The 16,560-nt window shown below is 39.7% G+C and overlaps 1 protein-coding gene across 5 annotated transcripts in view; it reads left to right on the top strand.

Annotated features, from left to right (window-relative positions):
* The window catches only part of DCX-EMAP (Doublecortin-domain-containing echinoderm-microtubule-associated protein), a 36,536-nt gene extending 20,257 nt beyond the window's left edge, over positions 1 to 16,279 (top strand). For 4 of the 5 annotated variants that reach the window (XM_022851218.2, XM_022851219.2, XM_022851216.2 and 1 more), the window contains 13 exons: positions 1,745 to 1,805; positions 2,528 to 2,659; positions 3,032 to 3,247; positions 4,109 to 4,484; positions 6,223 to 6,240; positions 7,866 to 7,967; positions 8,147 to 8,242; positions 8,379 to 8,975; positions 9,587 to 9,797; positions 10,059 to 10,156; positions 11,782 to 11,869; positions 12,382 to 12,567; positions 13,235 to 16,279. In XM_022851218.2, the coding sequence (XP_022706953.1) occupies positions 1,745 to 1,805; positions 2,528 to 2,659; positions 3,032 to 3,247; positions 4,109 to 4,484; positions 6,223 to 6,240; positions 7,866 to 7,967; positions 8,147 to 8,242; positions 8,379 to 8,975; positions 9,587 to 9,797; positions 10,059 to 10,156; positions 11,782 to 11,869; positions 12,382 to 12,567; positions 13,235 to 13,401 (2,348 nt within the window). In that variant the 3' untranslated portion in view covers positions 13,402 to 16,279. The remainder of the gene's footprint in view (positions 1 to 1,744; positions 1,806 to 2,527; positions 2,660 to 3,031; positions 3,248 to 4,108; positions 4,485 to 6,222; positions 6,241 to 7,865; positions 7,968 to 8,146; positions 8,243 to 8,378; positions 8,976 to 9,586; positions 9,798 to 10,058; positions 10,157 to 11,781; positions 11,870 to 12,381; positions 12,568 to 13,234) is intronic. The other variant, XM_022851215.2, reaches the window with a different exon arrangement.
* Positions 16,280 to 16,560: the final 281 nt, after the last annotated feature.

The raw sequence follows: 16,560 nt of genomic DNA, 5'->3' as shown, positions 1-16,560 counted from the left end.
GCTGCTAAACGTTGTTTCGACGTTTACTCGTGTTGCAGCCGTGAGACAGACAGGAGCAGTAGAGCGTCGCCAAAATCTGTTGACGGCGTCGATAACCAGCAGCGTTATGTCTGCTTTGCTCAATGCCTGTTGCTCCTGCGCTCGCTGTTCGTTGGTCACGCGGCGTTGGACATCGCGACGTTGCCGAGTCGTTTGATTCAACGGTCGACACAGCTCAAGACTGATAAGGTCATCGAGTCAAAGACGATGGCGACCTTCAATTTAAACCGGCGTCACTCGCACGTCATCAGTAACACCTACGGCCCCATTGCTGTCGTTGTCATCGTGGTTGTTGTTGTTACTATTGTGGTGATAAAGCCTTTGTGGGTACCCCTCAAGTAGCGGTTTCGTTTTTTCCCCACTGGTACATCCATATGGCTATTGTTAGGAATAAATAACATAAGATTCTATTGCAATAGTATAGATAGGATGTTAGACAATAGCGTGGATCGTGGGATGATCATCAGCATAGTGCGTAGTCACGTTTAACAATTATTGGTATACTATTCTAGTCATTATCTTCGACGATTGTTGGTCTTTTATGAAAGTGACGTTCCCTTCGAGCCAATAAAGATAGATACAGCTAGTCTCAGTGGTTTTCCCGATGGGTGTCTCAATATTGCGAATCTCTGACGGACGTTACGATACCTAGTTCACAATTTTTTTGTCTAATCATTTGCTTTTTTCTGCCTTCTATTTTGGTATTTGGGTTGATATGTGACCTCAGTTTGCTGCCCCATAAACGATGACTGCTAAGTCTAAAGGAACGCGCCAGATTTTCAAAATTTCTATAGCATCACTCATTTCCTGTACTATCTTCGCACTGTAGGGATGCATTTCTTCTTTCGACAGTACTGGCTACTAGAAGAAGCATGTCGGCAACCGAAACTCAAATAAATGACTCTTCAATTTCTCCTATTCCGTCTCGCTATGACCGATCAGTGATTATCGAGCCCGTTTGATGGCAGTCGAAAAATGCGGCACAAAATAGAAATTTCGTTACCAAGTAGAGTTACTGTTTATCGGAAACGATTGAATTCCATTACCTATTGATTTTCAAGTCTGAATCTAGGGTACATCGGACATGACTACTTTATGACTGTGGTTTCGTTGACGCTTTAACAAGTAGTCAAGGATTATCACGCAAACGACGGTGAACATTCACGGGCAACAAGCTAGCGTATTGACTGGCATCGAACATATATATGTATATCAATTGCGGAATATATATTGCATTTCCATATATCCTATCTCAGTGCTCGCGCTTAAGAGCAGTCTGTATAGTACGTTTCTATAGTTCTCTCTTATACAATTTGTACGCTAGTTACACGCTGACATTTGTATTAGCATACTCCCTCAGGATCTTCTGTGCGGGATGAAAATAGTCCATTGAATTTGGACATAAACAATTCATACGGTGTGCTGATACTGAATCACGTTAAGCAACAATGGTCTGTCAAGTAGCACAGATACGCACACAAACTTCGCGTGAGAAGTTTAGACATGATCATTGTACATAATATTAGAATTTATAGTATACTCTGTTTGAGGAAATGACATAAATACCGGCTGAAGACGTTTCGGTAGAGCCATGCGATGACCCACGTTTGTACTGCCGTTTAACTGCTATGAATAGCAACGTCAATCATAGTATAGTCTGTCTGAACGAATTTTACGCTCAATTAGCACATGTGTGTATTTCCAGCTCCGACGATAACAAATACTGCCCCGTTAATACCGCACAATGGATTTAAACATAGTTACAGGTAAGATTAGACTGATTAGAAAATGTAGAAAGCTTCCCGCATAGTTGCGTGTTAATGATACATTATTTAGCACTAAATTAGTTCAATGCCGAAATGAGTACCACGTCGTTATGGTAACCACCTGCCATTTTCGGCTTGGCCTGTACCGCGCAGTGAACCTATCGCTATCTAAAAGTTATTAGAAAAAAAAATAACTTAAAATTTATGTTATATTAATGTCCTAACAACGTCGTGTTGTTTGTCAGCCCAACAGTTAACATAAAAGGTCAGACGACCAGGCCTGCTGTGATTATCTACTGGCCAAAATATATTGGAAAGGTCGAGTTTAGACCATTTCCTAGATCGATGTTTACATATAAGGCATAACTTCGACAGTCCATTACATGTTAACCAGGAACTAGCATAAAGATTCCTTTGGAACAGTGCTACTGCTTAAAACGTGCTCCGTAAAAAAGCCAGAGGCGCTTGTATGATCAGAGAAAAATTATATTCAAACTTCTTTTTTGTGTTAGGCCTCTGTCAACTGTGACTGTACACGTACTAGGAGATTGATAATGAGTGAAAATTTATTTATGTTCACGCGTTCTAATTATGTCAGTCAATATGTATTGGACTTCCTATTATTCATTTGGCCATAAATTCGCCTTATAGCCGCTTATATATATGCAAAACACTAATAAAAAAAACATGGTATCGTTATTTCCGTCGTTATCAACCGTCAGCCATCGTTCGCTGAGCTCCAAGCTAGCAAGGCAATCTTCGGGGCCTTCAAATTTGACAGGAGAATCTCCGACGCCATCAGGACCACATAATCCACATGTGAATGGCCACTCCGATACGCCAGATGGTAAAAGGTATCAAGTGTATTGTCATATGCAGTTGCATTTTTACAATAGCGTAAGCACTTCATGATATTTATCTTGAATAAGCAGGCGCACGTTCTCAACGGTCTTTCAAAATCAACACTTTTGCAATGGATCAAAATGCTCACTGCAGCACCGGCAGTCCCGTGCCGGATTGTACGTTTCAGGTTTACGTCCGGAACTTCTCTATAGCGGCGTTATATCTTACGGCATATAGAACGTATGTCTGAACGACTCGAATAGGCAGTCAGCTGTTATCTCACTCTGATATAATGATAGAAGGTCTATTAGTACTGGGAGTCATCTCTATTGCCTTTATGGTAAATCATATGTAACCTGTTGTTTGGGTAACCTTTATTTTAGATTTGGCTATGCAGCGTCATTGTCGTCCCTTCATAGTGAGGGCTCTTCTTCAACAAGATCTACCCCGCAGCCTCCACATCAGCAACAACAGCAGCCCCGTCACAAAAGTCTTTCGGCCGGAAATCTTCAGCAACTGAGACGAGTCAATGGAGGTAGCTCCCCAAATATACCGACGTATAGCGTCACCCCCAATGGATACGCTGACCACGCAGTGACGTGCGTAATTTTAAGACGACTCCACCTAGTTTTATTATGCTTGTAATGTATAACAAATGAGAAGCCTCTTTATTCCAGCACATAACATTATAGTATTTTTTTATTTTTTGTAAACAGTAACATTGCAGGATAGCATTTTCTGAACCAGTAGGTTCGCGCTTGTCAACAAAGGATAGTATAAACTATTTACCAGAAACTTTATACCAGGCGACGTATACATCTCTGATCGTCGCGTTTCGCTCTTTACATGGCTACGGCACATAGTTGATATTTCTACGACTTGTTAGTTACTAATTAATTTATGATTGTTAGGTGCACTGTGACATGAGCAGCCGGAAGTGACTGGCCGGCTTTGCTCAAGTCAGCGCTTTTTACAGGCTTTTAGAAACGTGGTGTTCTTATTTCAAAAATGGTTTGTAACGCCCATCAACAAAAAGGAATCCACTCAGATTCAGTACTACGGGCTTTCGTGTGTTAATTGAAACAGCGAGCTCTGTAAGGAATAGCTTGTTCGAAGTCATTGGGTCGCTTGTTCAAAAACACCAAAGAAATTTACATGCTGTATACATTTTTTAATAGGAGATTTTTGGTATTTATTGTAAAATAACGACGAAATTGGTAAGCACCGTTTCATATGTCAAGTTCCATCAACGATCATAACTAGAGTTACCAATGTGGCAATAATGCTTTCCTTTGTCTCTCTATAACTAGCCGTGTCGATTCTTCATTCCATATACAGTCCACGAACCATTCCAATATAAATATATAATTTACCGTTATATTTACAAATAATTAGAAATAGAAACTTTCGAAAAGATTGTTCATGTAGTTATACTAAAGTATAAACGCGTTCGGTTCTAGACGGGACTGCGTGTTCGATCCTGACGATGGAATTATTCGTTTTACCGTTCACGGACACCAGTTACTGCTGCCTGTCCCAACGGATCTCGTGGCCGAATACTCCCTCACGAAGGTCAACCCCATCCCCCAGCAACGGCCAAAACTTGAATGGGTCTATGGCTACCGCGGCCGCGATTGCCGGGCCAATCTACATCTACTGCCGACCGGGGAGGTTATCTACTTCGTCGCCAGCGTCGTCGTGCTCTATAACGTGGAGGAGCAGGTTCAGCGACACTATCTTGGTCATACCGATGACATTCGTTGTATTGCAATTCATCCAAATAAACTGGTTGTTGCAACAGGGCAGACAGCTTCAATTGATCGAAGAGATCGTCGGGTAAGAATAAATAGTTTCTGTTGTCGAATTAATAGGTTTGTTTGAACGTTGTCTGGTCTTGGCCGCAGTTCGTACCGCGCTGCTCGATCTGATTGAAACGTTTAATGGAAGTAGAACATACATTGCTATAGTTAAACACAACATGGTATGCTGTTCGCCTCATGAAATAGATAAAATCGATATTATAGGTGCGACGTTCACTGCAGGACATTGTCAAGAATTAACTAAAGAAGAACTTAAAAAAGAAACTAAAATATAACTGCACTTAGTATATTGTCTTATTACCGAGCGAGATAGCTATTTCCTACAGGCGATTCCGTACAGCAGGTAACAACAAGTTACTAATATAAAAATAATTTTTAACTTTTTCATACGATGCAGTTGTTCCGCAGTTAATCTAGCTATCGAAAGGCACGCCAGCGGCATTAAGGCATTGACTTAACCGTTTTCGGTCCTGTATGTACGTCAAACATGTGAAGCGTTGTAAGGCAAACGTGTGAATCGTTTTAATTGCAAACGGATACTTTCTTTAATCGATCAACCACCTTTCTATATCGGTTACGGAGAGTAAACTCAAAATCCATTAACTATATGATACCCACTTAAGTGTAACATTGTCTAAGTGGACAAAATATTACTTAAATTAGCGTAGATATTGATTAATGTTATCGATCAATTTAATATGCTGAGCGGAAAACACACACAATATCATTTGTAAGGAAATAATATTTTTCCCGTAACGATCGTTTTCATATTTCGTAAAAAATTATCTGGACACGTGTATTTTGTTGGGGAGTACAAAAATGGCAATAGGGGATGCTCGCACTTGATGATGTTATGGATGTTTCCAGTCATCCGACTTGTTTTGCACTTGCTTTTTATCTTGTGTTTCGTACCTAATTATTCATTTTTTCGTTGTGTCCGAAAGCTGCTATAACCTGATTTGTGTACGGTCAGGATCCAGGAATCCGTTTCTAGATAAGCTTACAGCAGGAATAAGTCTGCCGATAACGGTGAACAACGAACGAAGAAATTAAGCCAAGTTTTTTTACATCGTTGTTATTTACCAACGCCTAAGGGATAATCATATGGCCCTCGTCGTAACAAAGGCCAGCTGGAATACTCAGAGAGTTACCTCTAAATTATCTAACGGATAGTACTAAATTCAAAGGATTTTTTACCGGAACATCGTGTCCAATCGAAGCAGGGTTAATAGTCTAGAGCCAGTTTCCCATGATAAAGATATAACGTTTTATGTGTGTATGTGCATTCTGTGTTGTTGTTGTTGTTGTTGTTTGTTTCCATATATACACAATCGTTGCTGTAGTGTGCACTTTGGATTGTTTAAAAACAATGACGGATTTGTGTACTTTTCTATACTCAGTGTCTATGCAATTTCTGGTAGTGAAACTTCATCACAATGAAAACTTTCCAAGTGGCAATATTGTTCCCTAATCGTTGTCCCGAAGAAGGTCACTCAATACATCTTCGACCGTTCGTGTGCTTCTGCATTCTCTGCATCTCTAGATCCAGCGTCAACAATTCCGGCGTTTGTTATTTGTACAATCCAAATATTTTTCGTCTAATTAATTATGTCAATCAGCACGATAATGATAGTAGGCAGAAATATAGATGCTAAGGTATATTTTCTAAGGCGTATAGTGTCTGATAATAATTTGTTTTTAATTGTTTTTCCATCTCGCCGCCGGGCATTCACCCAAACTCTACTTCTCTGCAGCCCAAATTCGTCACAAGGGTAATTCATGACTGCGGCATCATATTGATCCTGATAATAATAACAATAATATTGATGACTAGAATTAATTAGTAACCCACATGTTAGACTGCGGTAATCGTCATTTGCAATGTGTTACTTCGCATAAGCATTTTGGTCGTTTAACAGCAAATAGGACTTATGTGTGTCCATTGGAACGTCACTTATACCGTAAAATGTTAGTTACTAAAAGTAAACGCCTGCTTATTTTGCTTTGGTTTCTACAGTATCGGAGAATTACTGACTAAAAACAAGCTGAGCATGATCAATAGTAACAATGCATCATAAATAAACGTTTGTAACTAAATGTTGGCTTTGCATTAAATGTGGGGACGGATGTTAAGAGCAGATAAACTAAATGTATTCGATTTTAAGTAACGTACTACGCGGATCAGGTCGTCAAATGCTCTACTTTTATTAAATACAAAGGTTGTGTCCCCATTTCGATAAATACCTCTCGTTTTTAACCATCGATCACAAACCTCCCTGCAGCTAGGGTAGCAAGCGTCGTCGATGCGGTGATGGTGGATATGCGAGCCATAATCATAGAATAATCAAGGTGATCAATCGCATGCTAAGGAAGACCACACTAGGGATTCTGCGAGGTGGTGAATAATGTTTGAAGCGTTGCTCGGGCCTCGGCGTCTGCGTGTGATGAGTTTTTTTTGTTGGTCGAATCGTGGTTCAATAATTAAGTCACAGTGCCTCCCACCACAGCACTTTTGTGTAGATCGCGTTTGTCGTACAGTCGAATCACAGTACGAGTGTCTGGGTCCTCCTGCAACGAACACGTGTCGCATTTTGAACTGGCTTTTGAAACCCGCCAAAAAACAAAAAGAGATTAAATCGAAATATATCCCCGTCCACAACTCAGGCTTACTCAGATGTAGCTTTACTATATGTGTGCCCGGTTAGGACAGAGAAAAGTACTACCTAACCCTATTCAGTATTCTTAAATGCTAGCTTTGTGACAATAGTTGTGGACCACCTAGACACACCATCTAGATTTAGAGTATATCTTGTGCTCTTTCATTCAATTTGTAGGAAATTTAACTCATGTGAATCGTTTATCGAATTCGCCCAGTTCGGAGTTCAATGTTCCACTGAATTCAGTTTATATCGATAACGGTATCAATGTTGTTCAAATAACATTTACGAAATTCTGCATGGCGTGTAGTGTGCAAACCGACTTGTGTAATAAGCGAGGCAAGTCAGCGGGACTATGATCAAACTCTATCGTAAACGAATGCTCCTCCTAAAATATAAATGGCTGTTAATATAAGCTGTGAGCGTATGACTGCCCCGTGTGCTTGAATGGAGATCGAGTTCTTTCTCGCCGACATGTACAAAGAGATCTTCCTGAGTTTAAAGTTTGTAAAGTATGGCTGTGTAACCTGCAAGTCAATGACTGGTAGACTTGCGTCAGCTAAAGTCGTAAACACCGCATCTGCTTTGCCACTTTTTAACTATTTTCTTATTAAAACAGAGCCGCTAAAGGGAAGCAATTGACACGAATTTGACATTTATAGCACGATTTTCCTAGACAATCGCGCAGGAACATATTTATATAATTAACTCTATTTTTTTTTGTGCATTTCCCAATTCAGCCCCATGTGCGTGTATGGGACTCGGTAAGTCTGAACACCCTTCACGTGATTGGTATCGGGGAGTTCGATCGAGCCATTAGCTGTTTGGCATTTAGTAAACTCGTAAGTAAAGCTTTGAAACATAGCCATATTTGAATTTCGTGTAAATTCTAAGTTATTCTTTACACGTTTGAGAATCGTTTCGAATGGAGGCAAAAGCGGCAATGCTGTTCCTATTAATTGAGTCCGTTATTCGCCGCAGTAATTAGACCAAGAGCACTGACTAAACCTTGTATTTGCAGGATGGAGGCTCAATCCTTTGCATCGTTGATGACTCGGCCGAACACATACTTGGCCTATGGGAGTGGCAAAAAGGTCACAAAATAGCAGAGACAAAGGTTAGCTAAACTGTTAGATTATGACAATTTCTAATAATCATCCGCACATTACCTATGTACGTCCCAATCATAGAGTTTACTAAATAGGAAAGAATCATATTTTCTATATCCTCTAACTTGTATGACCCGATTTCAGAGCGCTTCGGAGCCAGTTTTAGCTGTTAAATTCCACCCGATGGACCGACATCAGTTAATTTCGCTTGGTAAAGGCCATCTACATTTTTGGGACATGGAAGGTGGGACATTAGCGAAACGAGTTGGACTATTTGACAAAGCACACAAGCCCAAGTACATTCTGTGCGCCGCCTTTAATGAGCTCGGCGAGCTACTTACGGGTGATTCAAATGGCGCTCTGATGGTGTGGCCTCGGGGCGCCAACAAAGCCTCACGGATTATTGAAGATGCGCACGAAGGACCGATTTTCTCCATTTGCGCTATGAAGGATGGCACGTTGATTAGTGGAGGGGGGAAAGATCGTTTGCTAATTGAGTGGTCGGCAGATTTGGAACCTACAGGACGAAATGCCGAGTTAGCTGAGAGCAGTGGGGGCGTACGGACGCTTGTGCAGGGCCGTGGCTCACAATTGTTGATCGGGACTACACGGAACTGCATTGCGCAGGGTAGCTTCGAGATGTCGTTCTCAACTGTTGTCCAAGGGCACTCGCAAGAGGTGTGGGCGTTGGCTGCTCACCCGACGCAGGCACAGTTTCTCAGTTCAGGTTATGACGGTCACGTAAGTAAACCTCAGGAAGCAACTTATGTGATTATCGTTCGGGTCGATTAACGACAACCATTTTTTGTTTATAGATTACTACGTTCATTGCGAATTTGTACAGGTACAAATTATGTTTAACACCAATTATTATCGAGATCTATGATGTACATATCTTCTACTATAGGTCAAGCTAACACATCCTTTCGAAATTGATTATATTTTATTTTTTTACCCTAATAGAGATCAAACGAATCGATCCATGGATTTCAGAAGCCGAGAAAATACATAAACCGAAGAATAAAGAGGTCGATAAACAACAGAAACTAGAACAAAGTACACACAGAAATCATTCACTCGTATCACGCACTAGTAAATAAAAGACACGCTGTCGTCTAAGTAAAGTATAATCGGCTGCATATGCTATTTGTAAATGTATATGAAGTTTAAAGAAGTGGGACAAGGGAAGACAACTTATTCGAGATGAGTGAAGATTATCTTACGAAAACAATACACACCATTTTGTTCTAAAGAACCACGCAAGTACGAAATCATGTTCTTTATTCTCTGTGCTAATTTGAAGTAATCTAACTTTATATTGCTCTTCTTTTATATGTTACAATTTTCTTCAGATTAATTTGTTTGATTCAATGAGCCATTCAGTTGTATGGTCTCTACCGTGGCCCGAGCCTGTACAGAGCATCGCCTTTTCGCCGTGCGGAAGCATCGTGGCCGTGGCCTCTACAGCAGGAAACTGGAGCGCGTTCTGCGCGAACACAAGAAAAGTCTATGCAGCTCACCATGACGGCAACGAGCCTATTGACGTCATTCGTTACGCACCTAGTAAGCATAATTTTTGTGAATATCGTCATTAATGTAGCAATTCGATAGATATGCTTGTTTCATTAGAGAAAGCATGCACAGTGCAAACTAACTTAAACAGCAATAAAAACAACCGATATATAGGTGTAATACTGAAAAAGTGATGTTTGTTCGCAAAGACTCGAACTCTTTAGTGTTTCCTTATAATACAATTCATCCAGCTTTTTATCACCATTTTCGTCCGAGGTTAATTGATTGTTACCGTTTTATGGTTTTCTATAGACGGACAGTATCTGGCGTTGGCTTCGCGAGATAACTTTATTTACGTTTACCAAGTCTCAGAAGACGGCAAGAAGTACAACAGAATAGGAAGATGTGCGGTAAGGAACTATCTATATTGCATTGCAAACAGTATAGCGTTTAGTTGTGCTATATCTATCTTGCTCTGTATAGTTCCGATAATATTTAGGAAAACAAGAGGATATTGGTGTTGGGCAAATTTTTCCCGAGCAAAACGATTCGAGAATCGTTTTTGACGGAAACTTTATATTATAGTAGTGCTACGAGGAGAAACCCCTCGGGAAATCCAAGTTAAGCTACAATGCTACAAGTTTGAATCAGGTTCCTAAAGGCGTTCGTGGATACATACGTGCAAGCATTAACCATAATTTTCATTCGTTTAGGTAGAAATTTACTAAAGACGATCTGCTGGTTTAACCTTACCGATCATAATATCTTAAACGGTATCGTGATCGGCTGCGCTAGCAAGAGTCGCAAAACGCAGCAGTTTCGAGAGATCCAAAATGCTCGTCTATGTTTTCCTTTTTAATGAGTCTCCTATCTCAGTGTGCTATAGTCAAGATAACGAAAAAAAGCAGGCCAGAACAATGCCTTCAAGCAACGATGGAAACGCTGTGATTTTTTATATAGATGCTCCGGAGAGGTGGAGAGTCCGAGTCTCTCTAACACCCTAACGAACGCTGGCCGGATATAGGATAGTCACCAGACGTGCTTTTCGTGAAGGGCGGTTGTGTCCACCACGTCTAACTAACTTCACGATCCTTCACTATGCTTTTCTCCATGCACGCTGCGCGCTTGGAATGCGATGACGGTGGCGACCATACGTCATGACCTACTGGCCATTACCACTGGCGTGTGTTCTCGGCCTTGATCGGTGTGGCGCTAAAAAATATGCCATTCCGTTGATAACGATGATTTTGTGTGATGATTTATGTACTATTCTGAATGGCTGACCTTTTTACCACTGCGCTGTATGAGTTACGTACACCGTCCGCAACATAATCAATTATTGACTAATAAAACCATGCAGAAATACACAGAAGCGCAGAATAGGATCCGAAAGAGACTCCTCGAACTCTGGGTATGAACACATTCGATTAGTGCAATGAACAGGCTTAAGAGCAAATGGCCCAAAAACTAGGACAATACAAGAGAAATCAGTAGAAGACAACAGACAAGTGAATTCTTTACAAACGCGACACATTCATCGATCTTTGTTTAACAATTTTGTCTAATTGCTAGTTATCGTCCTTACTTATTTAGTTACTACGTCTTGTTGAGTTTATGGTTGCTCTTTCAGCTTCGGTGAAAGCATGAAACTCGAATGTGACATGGGATTTTTTCGAAAACGGACTTGGCCTTTTAAAACTCACGATAGTAGATATTTAGTAATATTCGAATTATAGAAAAACTAGTATTATTTATAGGTAGAAGAGCCAAGTTTCGGCCTAAGTGATTCACCAGTGTGAGCACAAGGTTTTATTTTCGTTTCTTGTTCGAATCTCTCACAAACAAATTCTAAAAGATATGATGCGGCTTTTCGCTAATGTTAGAGACGGGGTTCAAAGGAAAGAAATTTTATTTTGCATGAGCTTCTTCATTGTTTTTTCGATAGCTTACACACTCGTCGTTATATACGCTTTTATTTGTAGGTATGTTAGGAGCTGCCAATTGTTGTATATAATGCATTTTATTCCCTATCTAGGGCCACGGAAGTGCCACCTCACAACTCGACTGGTCCGAATGCAGCACTTATCTCCAAACAACGAACTCTAACTACGAGATAGTCTATTGTAAGTAAATCTGAATGAAAAATTCCCGCCATGCTTTAATAATCACGTGAATTTAGGAACTTTAGAAAATTTAGAGAAAAAAAGTTATGGTCAAAGTTTGGAAACGAACTTAGACACACCTTTTGCCTTGTCGGGAATCAAATGTTTGAGGCAACGCTTGAAGATAGTTTAGCTACAAGGCAAGCTGCTTTGTACTTAAATTTTTTTAAGTTTAAAATTAAGAACATTATTAAATTAATTCGCATCCTGATCTTTGTAGTTTTTATTTATTTAATTATGTTAATTTAGTATTTTTTTAATTTAGTTTTCGCACACAACAGGTATAATTAAATAAAAAAAAATAAACGAGTAGTTCCCATTATATTTTTTTTACTATTGCCAAAAATCACCCTTAACCGCCTTTATATATTAAACATTCATTGAAGTTATGGAATAAATATGTGCTCTTTTTGCAAACTTATATGCCGGGTATTAATTAATAAGCTTTTTATTAATTGTCTGGGGCCATTCAGGGAATGCAACAATATGTCGACCGATCACAAACCCAAATCACGTCAAAGACGTAAAATGGGCAACTCAGACCTGCCCGCTGGGCTTCAGTGTATTTGGAGTTTGGTCAGAGCAACCCGAAAGCTCCGACATCTCATGTGTGTCGAGATCACACAACCGAAAACTGCTGGCAATAGGCGACGATTGCGGTAAGCTTTCTTCAAGCTGATTATTTATCGATATAATTTTTAATAATTATATCGGCATAAGACAACTATGAAACATGATTCACTGAACATTTATGTTTTCTTACATATATATTTTTCGTGACACTTTTCGGTTATCCCTAAATAGTGTCCGCAGTATCTGGCGTAGACTATGACGCACACTAGTGATCGCTGGGGAAGGTCGTGATTGCTAGAACACTAATATGCGTGCTTGTATCAAGCATGATCTGGGCTGATCACGTTGGAAAACAGATAGACGGAACGGGATTTCTAAATTCGTTTCATGCCGGAATAAATATTACGTGCTCCGAACATGGAGCTCCGAAAATAGCGGGATAGAAGACCCGAAACTTAAGACTGTCGCTCAAATCAGATGACATTAGCCAAATTGGATCTATCCATTTTGCCTATCTCAGCTTGGAAAAAGAGATCATTGAAGGGAACAAAGTTGACTCAGTATCCCCTTTCACACTAGCGTTATATCGAGGCTGTCGGGTACGTTAGCACTACGTCATTTTTTAGAGAAACCTCAGTGTTCTGTCTCGTGCTGTGGACGTTCCGTATGTAAAGTTGCGTTGCTGTTCGGGTGAATTCTGGGTGAACAGGTAAGAATAATAATAAATGCTGAGTTTCTTTTGTGCTCTTACAGGCAAACTCAAATTATTCGTGTATCCCGCTAACGAGCCTCGCTGTTTGTACCATACAGCCAATGGACATTCGAGCCAGATGGCGGGCTTAGCATTTCTGCCCGACGATTCCCGCCTGGTCTCGATCGGTGGCAAGGACTTTGCCGTCATGCAATGGTGTCTACAGTAGTCGGCAATCGAACCTCGTGCGAAACCCCGCAGCTGTATATCTTAAACCAGCGTATCTAATATGATGAGTCGGGCTGTGACGATGCAACCTGAGAAGCTGACGTCCGAGTAAATTGGCAACAAATCTTTCTCAGTTCATTATCGCTGCACTTTACAAAAAGATACGTGTCTAGCCATATAAGAAAACAATAGTGCTTTCAGGCACTTTTTTCATGATTAGGTTGAATTGAGACTGAACTAACGATGGTGAGAGGGCCTGATGATTGGTGCGGAGGCCTTGCCAATATTAGTCAGGCCTTCAAAGGTGGTTTTCTCTTAGTGAAAGACAACCATTGATTCACTGTACAGTAATGATAAAACAAGAAAAAAGAGACAACGGTACTAAGTAAGCTGCTGTCTGTCTGAACCAGGAAGTGACGGCACGCAATCATTAGGACACATTTTGCAATATATGCTCGCATTTGGCAGTGGACCTCTTCGGGCTAGGGTGGTTAAATGAAGCTGGGTCTTGAAAGAAACCCCAACGAATAAGGTGTGTAGTACTGTCGAAGGCCACTTCACTGATTACCAGCTAGGTCTTTAGCCACGGCAGAATTCGTGTTCTGCGTATTCCTTGTACATACACGTTGATGATACTGCACCGGTGACAATGTGTTTCATCCTCAAAACAATAGCAGTAACAAAAGCACCACAACTATTACTAATCATGGATTAAGAAAGCATAACCTAACTAATGGCGGTAATTAGACAAACACAGATATTTGATATCGCGAATAGGAGTATTACGTCCAGGAGGCGTTTAAGTGATCATACGACAGTTATGCTATACTATAACTAGCAAAGGCACGTGAGGACGGCGATATAAGTCGATACGTAAAGCATAGCTTTATTTTCTTTTTTCACCATCCTCATTATTACAATTATTTATAATACCGCAATTCGTGTGCTGTTTGACGGCAGCGTATAATAATCCACTTGCTCTTTCCGGCTGTTTAGGTATCCGACTATAAAATATATCTAAGACCGCTTTTAAGAAAAGGCTGTCAACAAACTGGTCGTTACCTAGTAACTGTAAAATGAAGGGCCCGATTCTTTTTGGCTGATCATGAACTATTTTTTGCGCGACTTCTGGAGGACCCAGAAGAAATACCCCCCGAACCTTGTGACAGTAAAAGAGGGCTTCGATCTGCTTCGTAAGCGCCCAGCAATACACTAGAATACATTAAATACATACAGTATATATATATATATATACAGACGTACAAACACGTTTATCAATCAAATAGATAAATACATAAGGAGGCAAAAAAAAAAACCCTAGTATCACACTATACTATCACGGGTATAACATTAAGCTGTGAATTTCCCCTCCCACTTTCGCCTTATTATTCTATCTGTTTATAATGACCTAGGAAGAGCTGTTTCTAAGTTAATCTAGTGGGTACGTACTCAACTGTACGTAATGTACTTTGCTGTGATTACTGTTATTATTACCATTTTATTACTACTTCTGCAGTTGTCGATGCTTTGTTACTATAAGACTTGGAAACGATTTGACAGTGTATAGCACAATCTGATAGAGTGTAGAGAGAGAAGCGTTTTCGTTGCCTAAAATTTACTTACAAAGGATATTGGTTTTCGAGTAAAATTCCATGCATGAATTTTGCTATTTGTTTACCTTTGTCGGTTTCCTAGGTTCATTCATAAATATTCATGTTGTTGCATACACCGGTAGCTGCATGGTCAAAATTACTAGAAATAGACTTATATCGATCGAATACATACGTCATTATATCAATCATCAATATATAAGCAGAGTAGCCAGACAGAACACAAACAGGATGAACCTTCATTGGCTTGAAAAAACAGAACTGGAATTTATCGAAATTTTGTTCACATTAACAAGGAAGGAGCATGTGCTCCGACAAATTGTTGCACAAATTCTTCTGTGCATTCCTTAGCTTTTGCCAAATTGTCAGGATTATACAACTAAGGAAAAATTGAAATTTTCCGAGCTGAGGTTATTGATGAAACAGTAGAATGAACCCAATATGTTAATCAAAAGAGACAGAATGCAACAATGACGCATATTCGAGAAAACATGGCGACTTATCAGATTCGATCTCGACTCCCGATCTTAACCTCGTAATCTACCCTTAGTCCTTTATTATTTTTCAATAAACGCGTACATCTATTTATAGCCTATCTACGTAAACGACCTGCTTTTCGACGGAAAATTTAACTATTGACTTCTATATATATCATTCACCCCATCCGCTTAACGAACTTGTTTATCTATAATGTGATAACGATGACAAACTCTGCCGACGTGACTCAAACTATGATCATCGCAATAGAATAAACGTATGACGGTGCTCCATCACTGTATTGCAGATCCGTCGTTCGTTAAAGCTAAAGTGAAGTAAATAGTTGGGTAACGAGTAGATATTTTTTAATCATTCCTCTAATACCTACCCCAATTCTTTCCGATTTATGTCGATTTGTGCTTTTCTTTACTGCTACCGGCCAGTAGTGCGCGTGAGAGTCACCGCAATGATGCCTTCGAGGTATGGCTGAATCCGCTTCTACACAGATTTTTATACACAAGTGTAATATAAAAAAAAAAAAAGACTAGGCGATCGGTTGTGGCAACTGTGACAACAATTCTGCCGCTTAACAAAAGCACAAGAACTTCTATAATAATAAAATAATTTTAATTACTACTATTATCACTTAATGACGAGAATAATGTTTTTGAAAAATACGATAAAAGCACGTCGATTCGACAACACTGACACTGTGAGCACATCGACTGTGGATTGAGTAATAGAGAAAACTAAACAAATAAAATTAAAAACAAATTATTTATTCATATTAAATTTGTCTTTATTCAAGTCTCAGCAGTAGGCGTTTGGTGTTCGCCTTGTTTAAACGACGATCAGCATACATCAAACGTGATTTCTTTTTTTCTAGTTTTGCATTTAATAATATATTTGACTTATCAACAGTATATTAGCTATGATATCTTTATTGCACGTTTATTGCACGCAACATGGCATAAAAACGTTCACTTTTTGCCACTTTGTTGTTGTTGTTATCAATTATCTTTAGATGTATCATTTACAATAAAGATACGTAATTCCACGGGGACAAGTTGTGG

Source organism: Varroa jacobsoni, unplaced genomic scaffold (genome assembly GCF_002532875.2).
Source record: "Varroa jacobsoni isolate VJ856 unplaced genomic scaffold, vjacob_1.0 contig00125, whole genome shotgun sequence".
Lineage (NCBI taxonomy): Eukaryota > Metazoa > Arthropoda > Arachnida > Mesostigmata > Varroidae > Varroa > Varroa jacobsoni.
The sequence above is the reverse complement of the archived record's forward strand: the minus strand, read 5'-3'. Positions and strand labels throughout refer to the sequence as shown.